General features: G+C 41.6%; 1 protein-coding gene across 1 annotated transcript in view; it reads right to left on the bottom strand.

Moving 5' to 3' along the window:
- The window catches only part of arhgap29a (Rho GTPase activating protein 29a), an 86,553-nt gene that overhangs the window by 3,933 nt on the left and 59,502 nt on the right, over positions 1–23,118 (bottom strand). The window contains 11 exon segments of the mRNA XM_084325883.1: positions 1,359–1,457; positions 5,549–5,677; positions 8,002–8,171; positions 11,262–11,455; positions 12,977–13,114; positions 15,468–15,713; positions 18,320–18,400; positions 18,780–18,890; positions 19,025–19,089; positions 22,002–22,148; positions 22,890–22,950. Of these exon segments, the coding sequence (XP_084182009.1) occupies positions 1,359–1,457; positions 5,549–5,677; positions 8,002–8,171; positions 11,262–11,455; positions 12,977–13,114; positions 15,468–15,713; positions 18,320–18,400; positions 18,780–18,890; positions 19,025–19,089; positions 22,002–22,148; positions 22,890–22,950 (1,441 nt within the window).

Below are 23,118 nucleotides of genomic sequence, written 5' to 3'. Positions count from 1 at the left end.
GAGAGAGAGAGAGAGAGAGAGAGAGAGAGAGAGAGAGAGAGAGAGAGAGAGAGAGAGGTGTGAAAAGCCATTATCACCCAGGATGATTAGGACTAGAAGCCAGTGATCTGCAGCTTGATCTCCAGTATGTCATCACGTTTAGAGCTAAACCTTTTTACTGCATCAGAGATTTGGGGGAAAGGACATTTAAAAAATATTAGGAAAATAGTGGGAGATATTGAAATCTCCGTTAGGAATGAACAGGAGTAGGCGGTCAGGTGGCGTAGCGGAGATTGCGCTCGTCACCAATGCAAGAGGCTGCGGTCTTGACTCCCGGAGTCAGCATTGCCTTGGCTTGGGCTGATCGTTATACTAACTTGTTTGGCTGAGTTAGGGGGAGGGAAGTCATGGGTGGGAATATGGCGTTGTGGACAGCGACACCTACAGGTCAGGTCTGGGCGCTTGCTCAGCGGAGGCAGGACTTGAGGAAGGCAGCGTGACCTCCCATGCGTTACACTTCACCAATGAGACCCCTCGCTGCCAAGTGAGAAGAGAGCCACTGGCTGTCGCCGCACGTGTCGGAGGAAGCATGTGGATACTTCAGGGTTCCCTTGTACCGACCAGTAGGAGAACATGCGCACAACAACCAGGTAGGGGAGGGGGGGGGGGGGGGGGGGGATTAGCACTACGACTAAAATTGGGACGGGGAGAAAACAGAGAAAAATCGGAGAAAGAGAGATAAAAAAAAAAAAAAAGGGGGAATGAACAGGAGTTGTGTAAACCCCCTTACAATCTAGGATTCTAACTGGGTTAGTGGTGTAGGAGGCCTTTAAGTCATGTAGGAAGCCTTTTCTATACATTTGAACACTGTCAGAAATGTATTATAACAATACTGCAGTCATTTGGTGGACATTTTCATCCAAAGCACCCGACAGATACAGTCCATTGAGTGCATATATTTGTGGTATGCGTGGCTCTAGTTGGAATGAAACCCCTAACCCTGGCAGAGTTAGTGATTTGCTCTACCCATTAACTACACACAGGGAATGGAAACCCTAACCCTGGCAGAGTTAGTGACTTGCTCTAGCCATTGAGCTACACAGGGAATAAAACCTTTAACCGTGGCAGAGTTAGTTTCAATTGAGCTAAAAAACGACCCAGCAATCAAGCTACGTTCCAGCGGCATTAGTCCTTTCCTTCCTTCCTGTGCGTGTGTCTGTTTGTGTGTGGCTGTGTGTGTGTGTGTGTGTGTGTGTGTGTGTGTGTGTGTGTGTGTGTGTGTGTGTGTGTGTGTGTGTGTGTGTGTGTGTGTGTGTGTGTGTGTGTGTGTGTGTGTGTGTGTGTGTGTGTGTGTGTGTGTGTGTGTGTGTGTGACTCACCATTATCAGAGGGCGACTGGGGTTCTCTCTCATCAAGGTCATCGGCGGACGACATGGTGCCGGTGGAGGGGGTTCTGGGTAATCTTCTCTTGAAGTCACCTGAACAGGAAGGGATGACACACCATTTAGCCCTCATGTCCTTTGAGAGATGCTACAGTTTAGTCACAGACAGACAATTCACTTCTTCTTGTTTATATGTCCACGGGTAGTACAGTATGACGGGAAGACTGCTCTCCAGACTGAGTCCTGGATTTATATAACTGAGAGGTGGGGTCAGTGTTCGCGAGGTCAAAAGCCAATAGGAGATCACGGTGGGTGATTCACACCTCCATTCAATGATCAATGGTCTCAACTGCCCTCCAATCAAGGGGATTGATTTCCATGATGAGCATGATCACGAGGGGCTAATCTAGGATCAAACTGGGTAAGGATGGCTGGACTTTTGCTATGGTAATGTCGAGGTGGTACGCATTTAAATGATAGCGGTCTCATTTCCATGTTTTGTGATACATTTGCCAGTATGTCTGGGGGAGAGGGGGGGTTGGGGGGTTCTTACTTTGACATACCTATAGGTAGGTAAATAATAAAACAACTACATTATGTACAGTAAGGGTTGTAAACAAGGTCCAATATGTAATCCAAACGTAAAAAAACGGGTAGCCCCAAAAGAACATTTATGTAAACATGTTTGCATTCTCTAGTTGATGGGTAAAGATGACATTTGAATTGTATTATTTGTATTTTGTGGCTGTAAATGGTTTGATTATACTGGTAATGTTTCTAAACAGGAGTAAAATTATAAAAATATATTTTGACTTTGGAAAGTTCCAAAAAGCATATTTTTCATTGAAAAATCTAAATGTTTAAAGGGGAACTATCTTATAAATGGCCTTTTTGAGTGTTTAGCATTGTTTCCTAGCTATGTGAACTTATATTAATATGATCTACCGTAATTCCTCTAATAGTGACCGGTATTCAATTACAAACCGGGTCTCTATTAATGGCCGGGTGCGCTCTTGAGCTAAGCAATTATAAGCCGACCTCCTAATACAAGCCGGGTTACTAATATACTGAGCTGCATACTGAGCTGCTAAGGTAAAGTTACTTGATTTCACTTTGAAAACGTTGAAATGACCAGTGACCACCTGTAATTGCACTGTTTACTATTTCATACAGTACTTGGTTTCAATAAATGAACCCAGTACATTTTACTGGGTTCAAACTGACACAAAATGTTGATTTATTCATTATGATCTGTTTGAAAATAGAAATATAGGCCTCTCTCTTATACATGCCTCCTCCTAATAAAAGCCTGGTACCCGCTACAGTTTAAGCAAATACAAGCCCGGGTCACTATTAGAGGAATTACGGGTATGTCTCAAAATTCTCATATTGGCGCATTCTACCAATTCTCCTCTCACAATATTCACCCTCACTGAACTGAGTCATTTGAAAATGTGCGCGATTTGTGATGTCAGAGAGACACCGCTGCATGTTAATGTTGAGATACAAGATGAGCTGCACACAGTTCTGTACCCACTCCACACAGTCAGCTCAAAACGGCTCGAGATCTTGAGGTAGAAAAATTCTGTTTTTGAGGACTTGATTAGAAATACAAAACAATGAATAAAAAAAATATATATATTACAGAGGTGTTCCATAGACTCACAGGAATTGTGTAAAAGTGCCCAAATAGTGAAAGAAATAGTAAAATAGTTCCCCTTTAAGAATCGTGTGAATATATTGCATGTTTATCTGGTCAATCAGAATCAGAAAGGTCTTTATGACCAAGTAGTTTTCATATACAAGGGATTTGCTTTGGTCATTTTCGGTGCAACCTTAACGGACAGACAGCAACGGACAGATAATAAAATAAAAAGGTGGAGTAAAATCAAATGAAATAAGTTAAGATAGAAGCTCAATAGAATATAATATAATTATGAAATAAAAAATAGGCCAGGGCTGTACAACTGTAAAATAAAGAGGTTGAATAAAATAAAATGGGATATAAACCAAATTAAATAAAAGCACAATAGTACAATTATAAGTCAAAAATGCAAATAATAATAGGCAGTGGTCAAGTATATACACTGATTAGAATACAAATAACAATACAGTGGGATGGGATAATTAGCAGGGCTGTGCAATTGGGCAGTTATGTGCAAAGAGTATGAACAGCAAAGTATGAACAAATATGTTTTGATTGTATATACAAGTATAGTCCAGTAGAGGTGTGTGAATGTAACACAGTGGGGGGTGTCAGTGAGGGTCCCGAGCCTTGTTGATGAGGCTCACTGCAGAAGGGAAGAAACTGTTCTTGTGGAGTGAGGTTTTGGCCCTGATGGACCGCAGAGGGGTCTGCCAGAGGGGAATGTCTCAAACAGATTGTGACCGGGTGGTAGGGGGCCAGTTTAAAAAAAAACTGAAAAACCAGAGTGGGGCTTTAATGCAGCAATAAAGAGGACGAGAATTAGCACCTTTATTCTTCTACAGACATAACGACATCATGGTGATGCTGTAAAGCCGAGGGCAGTACAGGTGATCAAAAAGAGGATATGGAGAGGGCTTCAGCGTTCTTGGTTTTGTTTCGGTAGGTGCTCTTTGGATTAAATCCGGGGTAGGATTCGTTATAAAAAAAGTTGAGATCCAAGGCAGCTCTACAAGTTTTAAAATGCCTTTATTTTATGGCTCACATTATTTAGAGAATTTAAAATAAACCGACATGTTTCGGCCTACACACAGGGCCTTCATCAGGGTGTTGTACAGGTGAATATTAGGCCACACGCTCAACACTCGCACACCAAAATATTATTTGGATTGACCTTACAGTCCCCCAAAATAGATGAAATGTCCTATTTCCTTCTCTTTTTTTTTTTTTTTTTGGTCTTTTTCCCCCTCCATTTTCCTCCGATTTTCTCCCATCCCAATGTTAGTCGTATGCCAATTCCCAGTCCCTTCCTGGTCGCTGCGCTTTACCCCCCACAGTCAGATCATTTGGGAGAGTGGAGGCTACCACGTGCTTCCTCCGACACACGTCCAGCCAATCACCGCTTCTTTTCACCTGGCAGCGCGGATTCTCATTGAGAGGGCGTAGCGTGTGGGAGGACCACACTATCCCCCTCACGTCCAATCCGCGCTTAGCAGGCGCCCCGACCGAACTGTAGGAGTCGCTGTTTACAACGACCCGGACCCACCCCGCCAGCTTCTCCCACCCTCTGATACAGCCAATTGTATCAGTGCAGACGGCCAGCCAAGCTGGTGACAACCCCGGAGCTGTGAGCTGGATTCGAACAGGCGAACCAAGCTCACAGCTCCGGGGCTGGTGACGAACGCAATCTCCGCTCGACCACCTAACCGCCCCTATTTCCTTCTCTTAAAAAAAAATGGACGTATATGATTCTTCGTCTCAAGGGCCGCGCTGTTCATACTCCTCAACAGAGTCAGTCAAACCGAATCACCGCAGAGTTGGGCAGGTGGCGTGCCCGGTCTTGCTGTCAAGTGTGGCAGCTGGATCCAACAACAACTGGTTATATGACGCCTCTCTTGCACTGCAGCACAGCAACTGGGGAAATAACGCCCCCCTCTTTACTACCATTTGAAAATATGCATGTGCCACGACCTAGTTACATAACACTCAACACACGTACATTCAACAAACCTGGGTTAGTAAACCTCTGACGGTATTCTAAGATAACATTCTAGACAGGGGGACTTTGAGTTCATGGCCCTGAGGTCATATTCGAAAAAACCATGCAGTGTTTGTTTCCATTCCATCATTATCTTCCCATAGCAATGACATAAGACTCTAGACTCACTAGGTGTTGATAGAGATGGGAGCCGAGGCAGTTAGCGGTTGATACCAGGTGTTGGGCTCTGGGCGTGTGTTTACCAGGTGGCGGGAGGTATGTAGCGGCAGATCAGGTGGATCGGAAATCGGAGTAGTTTTTGGGCTAATCTAAAACGCTAACGATCAAACCTGGGAACGGAGTTGTATGAGCCCAAGCTTGATCTTGAACTTGAACACAAATGTGTTTTGTACAATATCGTTCCATGTTGCATTTAGCTTTTTCACTATAACTTTCAACATTGTGATGTGGGCAGGTGAAGCCAGTTGAGACCGGTTGTTTGTAATATCGGTGCTACAGTATATTTGGACTCTTTGATTTGACTGGTGCCTGGCAGGGCCTTACCTGGGCTAGCGGAGGGAGAGTCCATGGAGCGGGACTCACTGCTGCCTCCGGCGCTCTCTGAGTCGCTGCACATCCCCCCTCCCTGGCTCCCAGAGGCCCAGGGCCCAAACGCTCCCTGGATCCTGAGGGCTGGAACACCACACACGTGTTAGTATTATTGGGCGGCACTATTTTATCACTGCTGATAAACGTATTCCACACAATAAGCTATACTGTAAGTATGGTGTATTTGTAAAAAAATAAAATAAAACAGTCCTCTATGTGTGAAAAACACTATTGACTCAAGATTACAGTATTGTGGAAATTCTCAGAAAGCAATATCATTTTAGCCTCATATTGGCCCGTATTGATGCTTCCCTAAATAACATTATTAATGTTAGGCACTGATAACTTAAACCCGATAGAATGATTTGATTGTCTATGCGATGCCATATACTGTATGATACCAGAAACATTCACCAACAAGAAAAAAACGGTTGAAAGTATGTGAACTTGTGTAAGTGGATGTGTGTCTAGAAAAACAGAAAAGCGCTATATAAATGCAATTAATTATTATTATTATTATTATTATTATTATTAGTTGATGAGGCTGTCAAAGTTAACGCGGTATTAACGCGTTATCGCCCGATTCTATTAACGCCACAATTTTTTTAACTCACGATTAACTTTATAAAAACTAAACTAGACTTCACTCAGGTGTATTATTGATGCTCTCATTGATACTATGTTTGTTTCTGAAGTGTGTGTGTGTGTGTGTGTGTGTGTGTGCGTGTGTGTGTGTGTGTGTGTGTGTGTGTGTGTGTGTGTGTGACGTGCGTGCGTGCGTGTGTGTGTGTGAGAGAGTGTGTGCGTGAGAGAGAGGGGGAGGTGTGATTACTCAGCCCTTGTGTGGGTGAATGTAACAAGTTCCTAACGTTTTCTTTCCCCTATTATTTCATTCACACTTTATTCATTGTTTTAAATTATTATTTTTTTTTAAGTTATTTTGTGCATCACTCTGTTTTGAATTTGATGCAAATTTGCAATGCATGAGGGTCATCCTTTTGTGTTAAATGGCTGCATAAAGCAAGCATTTGTTGACTCGCATGTTGATAAGAGTATTAAAACTTGAAAAACTTGAAAAAGATCAGTTTAAGGTAGACAAAAAATAAAAAAAAATTGGATTAATTTGTGATTAATCGCGAGTTAACTATGGACAATCATGCGATTAATCGAGTTAAATATTTTAATCGGTTGACAGCACAATTAGTAGTAAAGGGGTCCTCGAAAACTGCACACCATGTGTTCAGTACTGTACTGTTGTACTGTTGGATACCTTTAATCTTCTTGTCCTCTCTTGCCTGCCTCCTTTGAGGACACACACTCTCTATTATAATAAATCATATATATGATATGTACAAATGCACTATCTTAGATGAATCAATCACCTTAAAAGGGCCGATCCATGATCCAAATGTAAACAAAAGCGTAGGCTCACACTACCACAATTCAAAACATGAGATTGGAGACGTGTCTGCTCACCACCAAGTCAACTCACAGGAGCTCTTCATACAAACACTATGGACATGGAACAGGTCACTATGTATCTCTTATGTATTCTGAAGCTTTAACAAGTTTGTTTATGTTGTCAATGTTTGAGAACCTTGGAATAACGTAGAAGTGTATTTTGACATATGGTGGTTAAAACAAAGAAATATATATTTTCCAACTACAAGTGAATGTCTCAGAGGAAGTCTATGTGAACATACCTATTATCATTCAGACATTGGGCCTTTAAGCCCCAAACAACCTCTGTCTCCCAACAGCCACTTCTCGACTATCAACCTCTAGACTAGTGTTGTTCTCCTGTTGAGCTGTTACAGCTTCCTATTCACCTCTATGGGACTAACATTGTTGAGTCATTAGCCAGTGATTACTGTACTTAACCTGCAGACACAAGTTACAAAGGGTATGGATGGTAATCAACGTGTTTCCATAACAACTGGAGCAAAGGGGGACAAGTAGGACCAAGACGATACCAAGGAAATGAGCTGTGAACATCTCAGTGTCATCTGTTTTTTAAGCTGATGTGACTCGATTACACAGTAGGATGAAATTAGACTGTATCATCTTTTGGAAAAACAACCCAACAGGATTTTCCTATTCACTGAAGCCTCAAGGACTTTTGACTGGAAAGCCCATTTTATCAAAATAAATAAACTAAATGTATATTACGTATATTAATGACTAGGGTGCTGTGGGCCAACTGCTGTTACCTATTTTAAAACAAGTATTACAGGATAATCACTGACCTTTTTAATACTACTTTTGAAAATTCCTATAAGATCCTTAAATAAATATGAGAACATATTCTTATAGGATTTCATATTCTAATTGCAATGATATTCTTATCATATTCTTCCATAGTTACTTTAAATTGTATTTGTTTATGCATCAGATCATTCTCCAAACACCTTGGATGTCGGTGCTGCTGTTGGAGCGGCGCTCTGAGATCTTGCCGGGCCGCGTGACGACCAGGTTGTCCACCTCGTCCGCGCAGAGGAGGTCAGAGGTCACTGACACCTGGGACAGATTCCCGTGGGACGAGTGGCTCCCGCTGAGTGAGCGCTTGGTGAACAGCATCCTGGAGGAGGAGACAGTGAACGTTCACTTCAGTATCAGCATGGTTTTATAATACATGAGATTAGATAAGATACTTCAGTATCAGCATGGTTTTATAATACATGAGATTAGATAAAATAAGATACTTCAGTATCAGCATGGTTTTATAATACATGAGATAAGATAAGATAAGATTCTTCAGTATCAGCATGGTTTTATAATACATGAGATAAGATAAGATCATTTACATGAGTCTCAGTTGAGTCACATAGTAATATTTGTCATTTACATGTACATTACATTTGTGTTTGTTTTAAAAGGCAACAAATTGATCTAAATTAGCCTAATAAATGCATTTCATTCATTTGAATAATCTCATCAACAATGATAGCCTCCCGCCAGTATTCTGAAATCACAACATTAACATAATAAAAGACCAGTCGATGTGAACGGGCTCGACTATGGCTGATGGGGAAAAAGACACTTAGACATTCAGAATTGTTATTATTCTCTCTTAGTCACTTCAATAAAATAGGTTTGTTAGCATAATTAGAAGCTCACATTGATCCGATAGGATACAGCTATCTTGCTAGTTGATGAGCTAGCTTGTGCCTAGCAGTAGCCTACAACTCCATTTGAATAAGGATTGCTAAATTACTAAATGGCTAAATAAATTGCAGAAATGTTTTTCCCCACACATGGTGTTGAGAGCCAGATAAATAAAATGTATAATAATAATAATAATAATAATAATAATAATAATAATAATAATAATAATAATAATAATAATAATAATAATAATAATAATAATAATAATAATAATAATAATAATAATATGTAGGTCAATGGCCTATATTTAACCACATGAAGACTGCATGAGTGAGTGTGTGCGTGTGTGTGCGTGTGTGTGTGTGTGTGTGTGTGTAGGTGTGTGTAGGTGTGTGTGTGTGTGTGTGTGTGTGTGTGTGTGTGTGTGCTTGCGTGTGTGTCTGCGACCATGGACACACATCAACAGGAATGAATCAGAAGGAAGTCAGCTTTTGAACAACCAAACAGCAGCCTTCACAATAACCGGGTCATAGGCCCAAATTAGTCCATGACTCAAACGCCAAATGAGACAGGGTTGAGGGAAGACCTACATCGAACTAATATTGAAGACATTCAGAATGACTGAGCCTTTTCAGACAATCCACAACAACTGATATACAGACTGAGAGCAAAGTGGAAGTATGTAAAAGAAAAAAAACATTGAAAATGCCACAATGAAAACATTCCCCCCGCCCCCCTCCAAAAAACAACAACTCCTTTTCTCCTTCTTTCCCTCGCTCCCATGACCACAGCCACTTCCTCAGGAAAACCTAAAGGCCATGCTCAATTGTGTTTGTCTTTCCAAAATGACCTCTTTCTCGCTCAGTCACTCCCTCTCTCTCTCCAATATGCAGTGCCCAACAGTATAGCCTCTCTTTCTCTCTCTCTCTCTATGTCGGTCACTCTCTCTCTCATCTTACCCTCTTTCTTTTTACAATCTACTACATCATTAATTTATCTTCTCAAAACAATCCTGGAGTGCTCTCGGAAAAAAGAACACAAGCATGTTGTTCAGTTAAAGGAACACGCCAACATTATGTGAAATGTGCTGACCATCTTCTCCAGAGTCAGACAATAAGATAGATACAAATTTCCTCTCTGTGCGTTCAGTAGAAAGCTATCAGAAAATGAATGAATGGAAGCAGATATAGACCACTAGGCTAGTTTAAAACTCTGGCAGAGGTGTTTTTGACCAACAGCTAGGCTAGTGGTCCGTATCCGTTTCCATTCATTTGTGCTAAGCTAGGTTAGCTTGCAGCCGGATAGCCTTCTACTGAACCGGAGAGGAAATTGGTATCTATTCTCTTGTCGGAGTCTGGAGAAGGCGGTCAGCACATTTCCCATAATGTTGACATGTTCCTTTAAGGGGGAGGTCTTAGTCTGCCTTAGGGCCCGCGTCCACCTAGCGCATATTTAGGACCGCACGCGTCTGTTTTCAATGTATTACAATGGGGAGGGAGCGCATGCGGCCCCATGCGGCCGCCTCTAGGAAGTGCGCTGCCGTCGGCTTCTTTTTTCAGCGCCTTTATGCGGCCGCACAAGCCAGAGAGTTGAAACTGGCTGAACTTTTCTAGAGCGGTGCGCCGAGCGCATATTCAAACAACCAATCACAGCCAGTCATCTACCACTCTGCTTGTAACCTGACACCGGAGCTGCCTGCCTGTCTGGCTGTCTCCACACAGACCATTGAGATCCGCGACAAAACTAATAATAATAACTACACGAATACACTACTAAAAAGCTAATAAAAAGCAAAGGGCGAACTGTGGTGTCAGGCAATAACTATATATATAATTAATATACAATAAAGTTATTCAAATATGCTATAATATGTGCAAAACCGCGGCATGGCTGTAGATTTCTTTCTGTCATCTACAAGATGCGCGTCAAGCCAGCTCTGCCGGCGCACTCCCAGCATGTTTCACGGAGAAATATGCGCTAGGTGGACGCGGGCCCTTAGCCTGCTCCCAGAAGCATTTGCACATGACAGTTTCCAGCTAGAGCTTCTGGGTTTCTCATGTGCTAAGTAACATTTATTATAATAATAATAATAATAATAATAATAATAATAATAATAATAATAATAATAATAATAATAATAATAATAAGAATAAGAATAAGAATAAGAATAAGAATAAGAATAATAATAATAATAATAATAATAATAATAATAATAATAATAATAATAATAATAATAATAATTATAATATAATATAATATAATATAATATAATATAATATAATATAATAATAATAATAATAATAATAATAAATTCAATTTGTACCGCACTTTATATTTGTGAAAATGTGAAAAAGTGCGGAAGCCATTGTATCATTTATGCACGGCAAAATGGAACAACAGCTTCACATTTTCAGAAATATTAGATACAAATAAAAACTCTATTTCACAAATGAAACATTTCGGTTGGCTTACTCTCCACTACATCACTGCACTTTATTCCTCTCTGAGATGTTATTTTCGTCCCTATCTGGCTGGCAATGGTGTGTGTGTCAGTGATCCTCACCCTGTGTTCTGTGTGACACTGGAGTCAAAAGAGAGGGACTCCACGCGCAACGTCCTATCGGCAGGGAGACTCCGAACGAAGTCGATGTACCGCTGGCCAGGCTCATACAGCTTGGCGTTCTCACACAGAGACTGATGGTTGACGGGCAGAGACACCACCTGGGCCTGTTGCAGTTGGAACCAGTTGACCGTCACCTAGGAGACGGCGGGAGGATGACAGGATTGGCTGTTAGAAGGTTGGCCTGGTGACCAGATTTGATCATGTGTATGATTATTAGGCTACGTCTCAATTAGCGGACAATTGACTTATGTCAAATCCGCCTTCATTTGTTGATCCTCCAATCACAAACTGTTGCTTCCCTCGGAAAGCTTGTGATTGGAGGATCAAGGAAAGAGCACAGTGTTTGATTAATTCTTGATATTTAAATTTTTAATTGTATTAGATTTATTGACAAAAACATATAACAAAATTGACAGATCAACATGTGCATTGTCAGTTATAGAATGAAATTCCAAGACTCCTTTCATTCGTTGTCCCTGTTGTTTCCAAGTTCAAGTGGCGCGTTGGCTCAACCCAATGTCGGTCCCTAAATTGGCCCTCAGTCATCAAAACTTTGAGAATCCCTGTTTTTTATTTTTATTTTTTAATTGTCTTTTTCCCCCTTCTTTTTCCGTTTTTCCGTTAGTCGTTATGCCAATTCCCACTCCCCTTCCTGGTTGTTGCGCACTCTACCCCCTACCGTCGGTCTGGGAGGGCGGAGACTATCACATGCTTCCTCCGACACATGTGTAGCCAGCCCACCGCTTCTTTCCTTACTGTGCAGTCGCCCGGACCAAACTGTAGGAGTTGCTGTTTACAACGACCAGGACCCACCCTCGCCGGGTTTCCCACCCTCTAACACTGCCAATTGTGTTAGTATGGACGGTCGGCCAAGCCGGAGGCACCACAGCCGGATTCGATCCCACAGGCTCTGTGGTGGTAGACAGACGCTTAGTCCGCTGCGCTACCCGGCCGCCCTGAGAATCCCTGTTTTAACATACCCCTGAATTTGTCCTGTAACATTACATCAAAGGCTTCTCTGGGGGATGTCAGAGCAGTGGTGACGGATTGGTGGATCGCTATGTCTCTGAATGTTCAGACTTTGCTTACGCAATACAAGTCTCGACACGATCCAGAAGTCAGTAGAGGATTCAATATTTATTCCAGCGTTGCCTTGGAAGATTTCAAAGGAATGTTTGGTGCATTGCTAATAAACAGCCACGACTGCAACTTGACTTCACATCCGGATTGTTGGATGAAGATTAATGGTCATTATGTTTATGATTATTAGGGCTACGATTCCATGATTCCACGAGAACAATGTGATGTATCATGATTCTTTATTATTAGATCCCTTTCAATACACAGATATGATCTGATTATTATTATTTATAAATAATTAGCTCACTGCATAATATCTCTGAGAACATAATTGTTACACTTCATGATAAAAAATGTAATCAATACTATTTACTTTAGTTACAGAAAACAACATAATAATGTATTATATTATAAATAAATATATTGTAAAAAAATCACAATATTATTCAGATATATCAGAATATTCAATATTTCTCTGATATGGCTGTATACAGTATGACATGCTAGATAATCCAATTGATTAAAACGGTCTTATTTGAGTAAAAACAAACCACATAGCATAGCACTGGACTTACAGCCTTGAGAGTGAGGTCACACTGGAAGACCAGCTCTCGGAGCTGCGTGAGGATCTGGCTCTTGGTGCTGGCGAGGTCTATCCTCTTCTCCCCCACGTCCGTCTGACAGGCCTGGCAGTGTTCCCTGGCCTCCTCCGCCTGCAGCACACAGGGAAGACCTGTCACCTCCACGCGGAACACGGCCGCTAGCTGCCCTGAAAGCTCCCTCTTCTAATTGATCAAGTACTACAGTCCCGTTAGAAATCCACTGCATGTCCTGTATGCAAAATACTTGCATTAGAAGTGACTAGCACTTGCAGATATAGATAAATGCAGTAGATACAGAAATTATAATAATAATAATAAATAAAATGTTTTTATAAAGTAGGACATTTGCAAAAGTAAAAGTAGTCCAATTTTAGTAGCCCTAAAATACAAATATTTGTGTAAAATAACCTGACAACCTGGTTACTTTCCATCCCCTGATAAGCAATATGTGTAATATTAGATAGATTAGCCTAGATTAGATTAAATTAGATTAGATTAAAATGTATTGTCATCATACAGCACAAGTACAGTACAAGTTTCAAGTTTCAAGTTCAAGTTTCTTTAATAGTTGTCATACAGAAGTACAGAATACTTTCATACAAAATGATTCTTACTGTTACGCTCCAGAGACTGTGCTAGACAAGATAGTATCAAATAACATAGTATAGCATGTAATTTAGAAGAAGAAAATGAAGAAAATGAGGTCACAGTGTTCGGTATAGACATATGTACAATGTTCTGAGTTACCATATAATATACAATACTATGCAGTGTACTAATGTACAGTACTATATAGTGCAAAGCAGAAATGGGATGAGGTACAATTTAGGTACAATTTACAGTAAGGTGTACGAGTTGTAGTGCAATCCTTCATCAATAAATATAAAGTGTGGGGAGTGGGTGCTACAGTGTGTTTGTTTAAAGTGGGTGTGTGCTATAAAGTGTGTGGAGTGGGTGCTAGTGTGTTTGTTTAAAGTGAGTGTGTGCGTGTGGATGTGTGTGCTATGTGCGTTTGGTGGTTGTTGTTGTGTAGTGTTCATTGTTCGTTTAGCAGCCTGATGGCCTGGGGATAGAAGCTTCTTCTGAGTCTTTCTGTGCTCGCCTTGAGACTCCGGTATCGCTTGCCTGACCGCAGCAGTTCAAAGAGGCAGTTGTTCGGGTGACTGGAGTCTTTAATGATTCTCTTAGCCTTACCCTTGCAACGCTTGTTGTAAATGTTCTGGAGGGTGGGGAGCCCCCCTCCAATTGTGCGTTCGGCTGAACGTGTCACTCTTTGTAGTCTGCTTCGGTCTTGTGCAGTGCTATTCCCAAACCAGGAGGTGATGTTGCCGGTCAAGATGCTCTCTATTGTACATGAGTAGAAGTTCTTAAGGATCTTCTGACTGACTTGGAACTTCCTTAGGCGCCTGAGGAAGTAGAGGCGTTGTCGTGCCTTCTTCACAACACTGTCAATGTGTGTGGTCCATGTCAAGTCCTCGGATATGTAGGCTCCGAGGTACTTGAAGCTGTTGACTCTCTCAACCGGTGCCCCGTCGATGCTGAGGGGGCTGTAGTCCTTGACCCCCGAAATCCTGAAGTCCACAATCATCTCCTTTGTTTTGCTGACGTTCAGGGAGAGGCTGTTTTCCTGGCACCATCCCGCCAGGACCTTGACCTCTTCCAAGTAGGCCCTCTCGTCGTTGGCAGAGATCAGGCCCACCACCACTGTGTCGTCAGCAAATTTGATGATTGTATTGCTACTCCGCTGAGCCACACAGTCGTGTGTGTACAGGGAGTAGAGGAGGGGACTCAGAACACAGCCCTGGGGGGCCCCTATGTTGAGGGTGATGGATGAGGAGGTGCAGTTGCCTGCTCTCACCACCTTACAATGAAAAGAGGTTTGGTATTTGCAATTGCAATAGCAATATACAATATACAATGTGATTAAACTGGACTAGGGATGTCCGATATTATCGGCCTACCGATATTATCGGCCGATATCGGCATTAAAATGTGATATCGGTATCGGAAATTAAGAGTTGGACAATATCGGTATATCGGTATCGGTAAAAAAGCCAATATCGAGCATCCCTAAACTGGACTATATAAATTAATACTACTGAGTAATAATGTACCGGTATGTACAGTGTTATAGAATTGTATGTGATACAGGTATAAAAACACTATGGTAGTAAGTAATACTGGCCAGCGGTATAAATAGTAAGAGTAGATAAGGGATATATATAGTATATACAGATATGTAAAAAGGATTATATGCAGGTATATTCAGACAGATGTGGATAAATATATATATATACAGTAAATATATATACGGTATGTACAGCATTATTGTACATGCTATCATACAGAGTTATATGGGTAGACTATAGTTTGAGGTAGGTAGTTATGATTAGTGTAGAGCAGTTGTAGACAGTGATGGCAGTAGGCAGGTATAAATACAGAGGGAATGAGAAGGTCCTGGTACCTTCTGCAGCGCCTCCTCCTCCATCCTGCGCCTCTTCTCCAGCTGCTTGGCGCCCGCCGCGCCTCCTCCTCCTCCTCCTCCTCCTATTCCTAATCCTCCACCACCTCCTCCTCCTCCTCCTCCTCCTCCTCCTCCTCCCATCTGCTCTTCCTCCAGGCGGGTGGTGGACACCTTAGCCTTCTCATACTCCTCTAGCCGCTGGGCCTGCAGCAGCCGTGCCTTCCTCAGAGCGCTGTCCGCCTCGTTCTGAACACACACACACACACACACACACGCACGCGCACACACACACACGCACACACGCACACACACACACACACACACACACACACACACACACACACACACACACACACACACACACTGTTAACAACACTGTTGCACCAAATCAGCCTATACAAGCATTGTACAACACAATAGGTAGGATTAAACACAGTATCTCTGTCCATACATCAGCTTTTTTTTTTTTTTTTTTTATATCTTTGCACAAATCTTTCCAATATTCACAACACATCTTTCCACAGCATAATATGCAACATCCAAGATTTGTCTTTTTCTTTTTCGTAACATCATACAAAACATACAAAAGACTCATACAAACACATTAACAACTGACATGGAAATTAAAAAAGCACTTACAAAAAAAAAACATTACTATACATTGTGCATATATATCCCTGATGCACATACGTTACATGTAGACCGATCTACCTGCGAGCAGGTATGTGCTGCATCTTCTATCGGGATGCCATCTTTCTCCATAGTGCATGTGAGAGGATGCGTCTCAAATATATGTAGGTGTGCGTGAGAACATGTATGAATGTGTGTCTCAGATATGTGTATGTGGGTACGTGTCTCACGTAAGTATGTGTGTATGTCTCATACGTGTGTGTGCATCTCTCAGGTATGTGACTGTAATCCTACCTTCTGTGTGTGTCTCGTATCCATGTGCGTCTCTGCCACCTGTGTGAGTGTATATCTCAGGTGTGTATATGCATGTGCGTCTCAGCTATGTATGTGTGTGTCCCCTATGTATGTGTATATCCCCTATATGTGTAAGTGAGAGCTTATGCTTCAAATATGTGTATAAGTACGTGTATGCCTGTTCCCTACAAGTGAGTATATGCGTGTATGTGTGCCTCTGGCATGTATATCTCAGCCTTGTGCATATGAGTGTGTGTAATTCAGTTATGTACACATACGAGTATGTGTGTCCTAGACATGCGTATGCGGCTAGATATGCGCATGTGAGAGTGTGATAGAGAAAGTGGCCATTCCATAGATACACCATCCGGACATACAATCTATGCATATATAATACAATATAAAGTATAGGTACCATCAGGTCAGATCCCATTTTTCACATTCATCTTTGATAATACTGAAACCCCACCTTAATCATTCGTCCCCAGACCGTTCAGTCAGGTGTAGAAAACTGTCCCATACCTCAGCAAAGATATCCTCTCTCCCTGCGACTCTATATGTTACCCTCTCATATGATGCTGTCCGGAACATTAGTTCCATCCATTCTTTAAAAGTAATATCAATGGGTGATTTCCAATGTCGTAAGGCAATTCTACACCCTGATATCATGGCCATTCTATACCACATTCCCTGGTATTTAGGCAGTTTAATCTCTTTCGGTACTATACCCAAAACACATGCCATACATCAGCTATTCTAATGAAAATCACACCCACACAAACTCAGTTTGTACTGTATGTATAGATATAGATATATATAGTACACACACACACACACACACACACACACACACACACACACACACACACACACACACATGTCACGCTGTCAAATAAAGGGAGCTGTTCATATTTCATACATCTTAGGTGTGAGGGATATACACACATAGCTTTTACAAAGCCACCCAGTTATATAAGTGAGCAGCAGCAGGTAGAAAATGTAATTTTTGTCCATGTACTCTCTTTAGGACCCAGTTAAAAGAACACGCCAACATTATGGGAAATGCGCTTACCTTTTCTCCAGTCAGAGAAGATAGATACCAATTTCCTCTCCGTGCGTTCAGTAGAAAACGATCCCATCGGATCAGCTAGCCTAGTTGTTGGCCAATAAAACCTCTCCCAGATTTTTAAACTAGGCTAGCTAATCCGTATCCGCTTCCATTCATTTGTGCTAAGCCTGGCTAGCTTTCTACTGAATGCACAGAGAGGAAATTGGTATCTATCTTCTCGTCTGACTCTGGAGAAGGCGCTAAGCGCATTTCCCATAATGTTGCGTTTTTCTTTAAGCGGCTGAGTAGAATTACTGACTTGAAATAAAAGTAAATTTGGCATTGTGAGAAGATGATCTCATACCTCCAAACTTTAAGTCTACCTGACGTGCGGTGTGTGTGTGTGTGTGTGTGCGTGTGTTGTTTAGGTTTCACTTCCTCTCTCTTGTGCGCTCTTTGATCAAACAGTGGGTGGATGTGTTTGGGTTTTGCATTGCCCTCGCCAGAATGTGACCTTTTCCTCGCTCCACCCCAAAACCTTTTTTTAATAAGGAAGGGTCAGAATACCAGCGTTCTATGCTCTGCTTGGTGCCAGACCATTGAAGCCTATGGGAGATATAAATAATACCAAAAATATAGCAGCTATCTGAGAAGTCTTTCATCAACCAATATCAAATGTTAGCTAGTTAACAATGCAACAAATTGCTGATGATTCTGACATCCAAGGTAAGGTAATAAATAACCTGTTTAAATGGCGATAGCATTTAATTCAATGTCGGTCTAACTGAAAGTTCCCACACTTGGCACCAATGTGCATTCACGCACTACACTGTGATGTCATGACCCTTCCTTCTTTTATAGTGTCCTTGGCTCCACCCACCATTTTCTTTTGCTCTCTCTGCCACTGCTCCTTGACCTCCTTCCGTAGTTTGTCCAGCTCATTCTTTCTGGCCTGGAGTGGCTGGGAAAAAAATACACACACACACACTTAGTCAGCACTGACTTTCCATCAAATGTCTTAGAACAAACTCTTTTTACAACTTTAACTGGAATGAAAACTTGATCAGAATCTTAATCTTTTCCCCTCAATCAGTCAACTTTCAGCTGAAGGGATAGTAAACAAATAACCAAACAAACACAGTAAAAAGTGACGATCGTAGCTAGTCAAAATGAGACATAGTCAGTCAACTACTGAACCAACATTTTTTAATTACATTTGCACAGATACTGAGGAATATAGATTAAATACTCAAAAACCAAAGATTTGGTTCAGCAAAAAACGTGTAGGGAAAAAAAACACATTAAGGGGTCGGTTTAAAAGCAGAGTCAGACCGACTTACCTGCATGAATTTGTTGCTTTGGAGGGCAGCAGCAGTGTGTAGCAGCAGCTGGCTGTACTCAATGTCGTTTTTGAAAGCCGACATGTAGATGTCACGGAATGGCATAAACTCCTAAAGGAGAAAGTCAAACTGTCAATCTCTGTTTGCAACATGCCCGAGATACCGCTTATAAAAAAGAGAAATGCGGTAGCGTCAGTTTACGTGAACCGATGCCGTCTAATACATGTATACTTTTTTAAACGTACCTGTTGACTTGCGAGCGTCTTGGCAGATTCTGCCATTTTGGCATAGCTCTTTGCGCACTCGATATCTGTGAATGGAACCACAGGGGGTAATGTTTTACTCAAAGATCAGTACATAACTCAATGAAGAACATTGATTAAGTCAGCTTTCATAGCGTGTATGTGTAATACAGAACGGTGTGTAATACAGAACAGTCATTTTTATTCATAGTGGTTAAATGGTGTGTCACAAAAATTTCAGAATAAAGAATCCTCTTGGAAAATTGGCCTTTCCAACTGAAGAACAAGCCTCTGACACTAGCCACGATGGTTTGAAAGCGTCATTAAAGTTGTACTTATTTTTAAGTTTCAAAAGACACTAAGGTATTGCTTCGTCTAATGGATTACCCGTTAGCCGAGAACCCTAAATGTCCAAACACCACCCCCCAATTAAATATTTATGTATAACCATTGCATTTCTAATAAACTTTTCATCAGACGAATCAACACAGCGCCATTCCATCGCTATGTCACAAATGTACTGGAACACTGTGTGAAACACTGACGTAAGGCATCGCTGTTTGTAAGTCTGCAGTATAAATGTTATGACGTTCATATTCAAGTGTTATGAATGCGTTTCAACCAGTAACCAACATAAAGTGTTCCCCAACTAAGTCACAAAATGTCCTCAGGACAGAAAGAAAGAAAGAAAGAAAGAAAGAAAGAAAGAAAGAAAGAAAGAAAGAAAGAAAGAAAGAAAGAAAGAAAGAAAGAAAGAAAGAAAGAAAGAAAGAAAGAAAGAAAGAAAGAAAGAAAGAAAGAAAGAAAGAAAGAAAGAAAGAAAGAAAGAAAGAAAGAAAGAAAGAAAGAAGTGACATAAGTGAAAGTGTTAATCAAACAAGAAGTGTGTGTTTGCAAGGCTGTGTTCATGTTCACTACAGCTTGATGGAGTGCCCTGGCGTCACCATGTGTGGACTTGCTGAGTGACAAATGACCAGACGACAACCATTCATTAACTAAATCACTGAAAAACAAGGGGTTACAAAGCAACCACAACCTCTGTGTTTAAGGGTGAGAGAGTTTACTCTCTTGTCACAACCACTTTAGTGTACTAATGAAAATGTGTCTTTTAAAAAAAATTTATTTTTAAAAATCCCTACATGTGCGCTTGAGTTCATATCCATGCTGCTGCTTCCACTCTAAAGCCTGTGGATTCTGTACATAATTCAACCCTTAGGTTTATCACCGGCACCCATCATTGTATCCTGTATGGTAAAGTTGGGTGGTCCTCTCTGGTAGAGAGACGTGACTTGAGTACTGGCATCTGTTTGTGCTGATCTTCCACCCTACATCACTTCATTACTGGACTGGAACTCTGGACCTTATCATACTCTGGTTATTGGTTTATGCTTAAGGTCCCCAGAGTTTGCACTGAATTAGGAAAATCTGCTTTTAGCTTCTGTGCCCCTGACACGTGGAATGTTTTGCAAAGCTCTTTAAAACTCAATACCACAGTATCCATTGGTCAGTTTTAAGCCAATAATAGTTTGGCCAAAATTTGCCAAAATGTATTTTAAACGGTTTAATTTAGGGATGTCCGATATTATCGGCCGATATTGGCATTAAAATGTGATATCGGAAAATATCTGTATCGTATATATATATATTTATTTTTTACATTTATTTAACCTTTATTTATCTAGGCAAGCAAGTAAGAACAAATTCAGATTTTATTTATTGTCAAAAGTATGCATAATGTTGTGTTAATTCCACGACAAGAGATATGTAATGTTAATTACCTGAAATTATTCAGTTTTTGGGGGGGGGGAACCCTGCATATATCGGTATCGGTTGATATCGGTATCGGAAATTAAGAGTTGGACAATATCGGTATATCGGTATCGGTGAAAAAAGCCAATATCGAACATCCCTAGTTTAATTGATTGACCTTTCTGTTTCTATATTGTTTTTTTATTATGTACTGTACCTCTCAACGCCATTGTAAATGAGAGCTTGCTATCAATGATCTTTTGAGATTAAATAAAGATTGAATGAATACAATGCACCTTTCTTTTTTGATACAGTAGAGACCACAAGTCACCAATTGTCTGACCTAGACAGTGAAGGTCACAACGAAGGTTTTAGGCTGTGAGAGTTATTTGCAGAAATGACAGGAATGATTACAGAATGTAAACCATTTCCATTCATGACATCAACAATCATCAACATTCATGACTCGTTAGAACTTTGGTGGCAGGTGGTACTGTACACTTTAAATATGGCTATGAGTGTTTGAAAACAACGTCATGGGAATGGGAGTTGTCTTGACGCACGCGACTCAAGAGAGTCGATACGTTGCCATGGCACCGCCATTGTTTGGTTGAACATTCCAGTGGCATTCGTGGAAACATTATCAAAATCCTAAGACAGTACGTTTTACTAGGATATGAAAGGAAATAACCAGGATACATGAGGGTAGGGTATCTTCCCTTTTCATATCCATTCATGTTTTGTGGGAATTATCTTCCTTTTGGACCGAAATGTAAAACATACTGCGCTAAAACACTTTCAGGTGTAAATAGTTTGGGCGCATTTTCTCAGAATTCCATCTTTGAAGTTTAGGAGTTTAGACAAAGAATATACATGTGAAGAACACATCTAATAATGTAAATAGTGCACAGGCCATTACAGCCTCTTATAAACAAGCTCAGGTTATGTCTCTCGATGAAACAAGTCGGACACTCACCTCATCACAGCTGCAATTTAATCTGGGTGAAAACGTAAGGCGCTGTGCGCTATTCTGAATACCAACAACCACACATGTGTTGCATTCTACGTCTTGAGATGACGTTATATGCAAGTAGTATGCTTAAATGAAAATGTGACGCCTGGTGCATACGGCGCTGCTCGCTCACTCCCTTTCTCCACATCGTGCCAGAATTCAATCCCATAATACGTGCAGAGGAACAGAGCCCCCCCAGCTGATGAAGCCACGACTCACCCATGCAGAGGCGCTTGTCCACCCAGCCCAGCAGCTCTTTGGTGTACTTGGACCAGGCCTTGGCGTACAACAGCGCCGACTCCACCCCGCTGTCGCTGCGCTGCAGCGTGCCGTCCACCTCCTCGGCGCGCACCGGCGGCGCCGGCCCTGTGAGCACCACGGAGACACCACAGGGGAGGTTGACGAGGAGAGGCACGGACACGGCCCCCGCCGCCCCCCCCGTCCAGCGCTCCCCTCGCAATAGCCGCAGACATGCTTGTGTGATTGTTTGCGTGATTATATGCATCTGTGTGGGACGGGAAAGCCGGGGTGCCGACCTTGGGTGTGTGAGGGACTTGTGGTAATAATAATAATACCCTGTCGAGCTAAATGACCGTGACAGGGGATTGAAGGCTGTATGTATTAATATGCAAGTAAGCTGAAACGCCCCGTCGCCCCAGATAACCCCACAGGGCAGTGGTTCCCAACCTGATTTCCTGGAGTGACAAGACAGCAACATAACATTAGCAGTGCCCAAAGAGTCTAATACATCTTTGCTAGTCTGAATCACGGGATATAGACTGTGGCTACAAGCCATTGGCCACCTATTTCAGTCGGAATTCTCCCCTCCTTCCACTATTTTGTAAGGGCACCATCGCTGCATCCTGGGCTTAGCGCCGCCCAGGATGATTGTGATTGGTTTAAAGAAATACAAACAGAATGCAGAATGATCATAGGTTCAGCCAGACCTCTCTCCGGCGCTGACACAGCAGTAACGTAGAGAGGTATGGCTACGTGAGACTACTTCTTTAGTGAGCAACTTCATGAGAAGTAAATGCTATTGTATGTGGTGTATAAGCACTAGTTTCTCTGGAAGTTCACGGGTAGCTAGTAGCATGTTAGTCTTACCTGGTGGGTCATCTTTCTCTGGGCCTGATCCTCCAGATTCTACAGAAAGGTTCTCAAAAGACTGAGGAAAAAAACAAAACAAAGTTTAACGGTAACCAGTAAGACTGCCTCACTCGCCAGATGGTATATGCTGTGGCTAACCTTATAGCCTTATCAGGAAGTGTATTTCCTTTTTGACTAATTGTTATGCAGCCTAAAGTAGGAAACAACAACGTGGATCATGCCACCA

The sequence above is a fragment of the Notolepis coatsorum genome (assembly GCF_963971535.1).
Source record: "Notolepis coatsorum genome assembly, chromosome: 12".
Lineage (NCBI taxonomy): Eukaryota > Metazoa > Chordata > Actinopteri > Aulopiformes > Paralepididae > Notolepis > Notolepis coatsorum.
The sequence above is the reverse complement of the archived record's forward strand: the minus strand, read 5'-3'. Positions and strand labels throughout refer to the sequence as shown.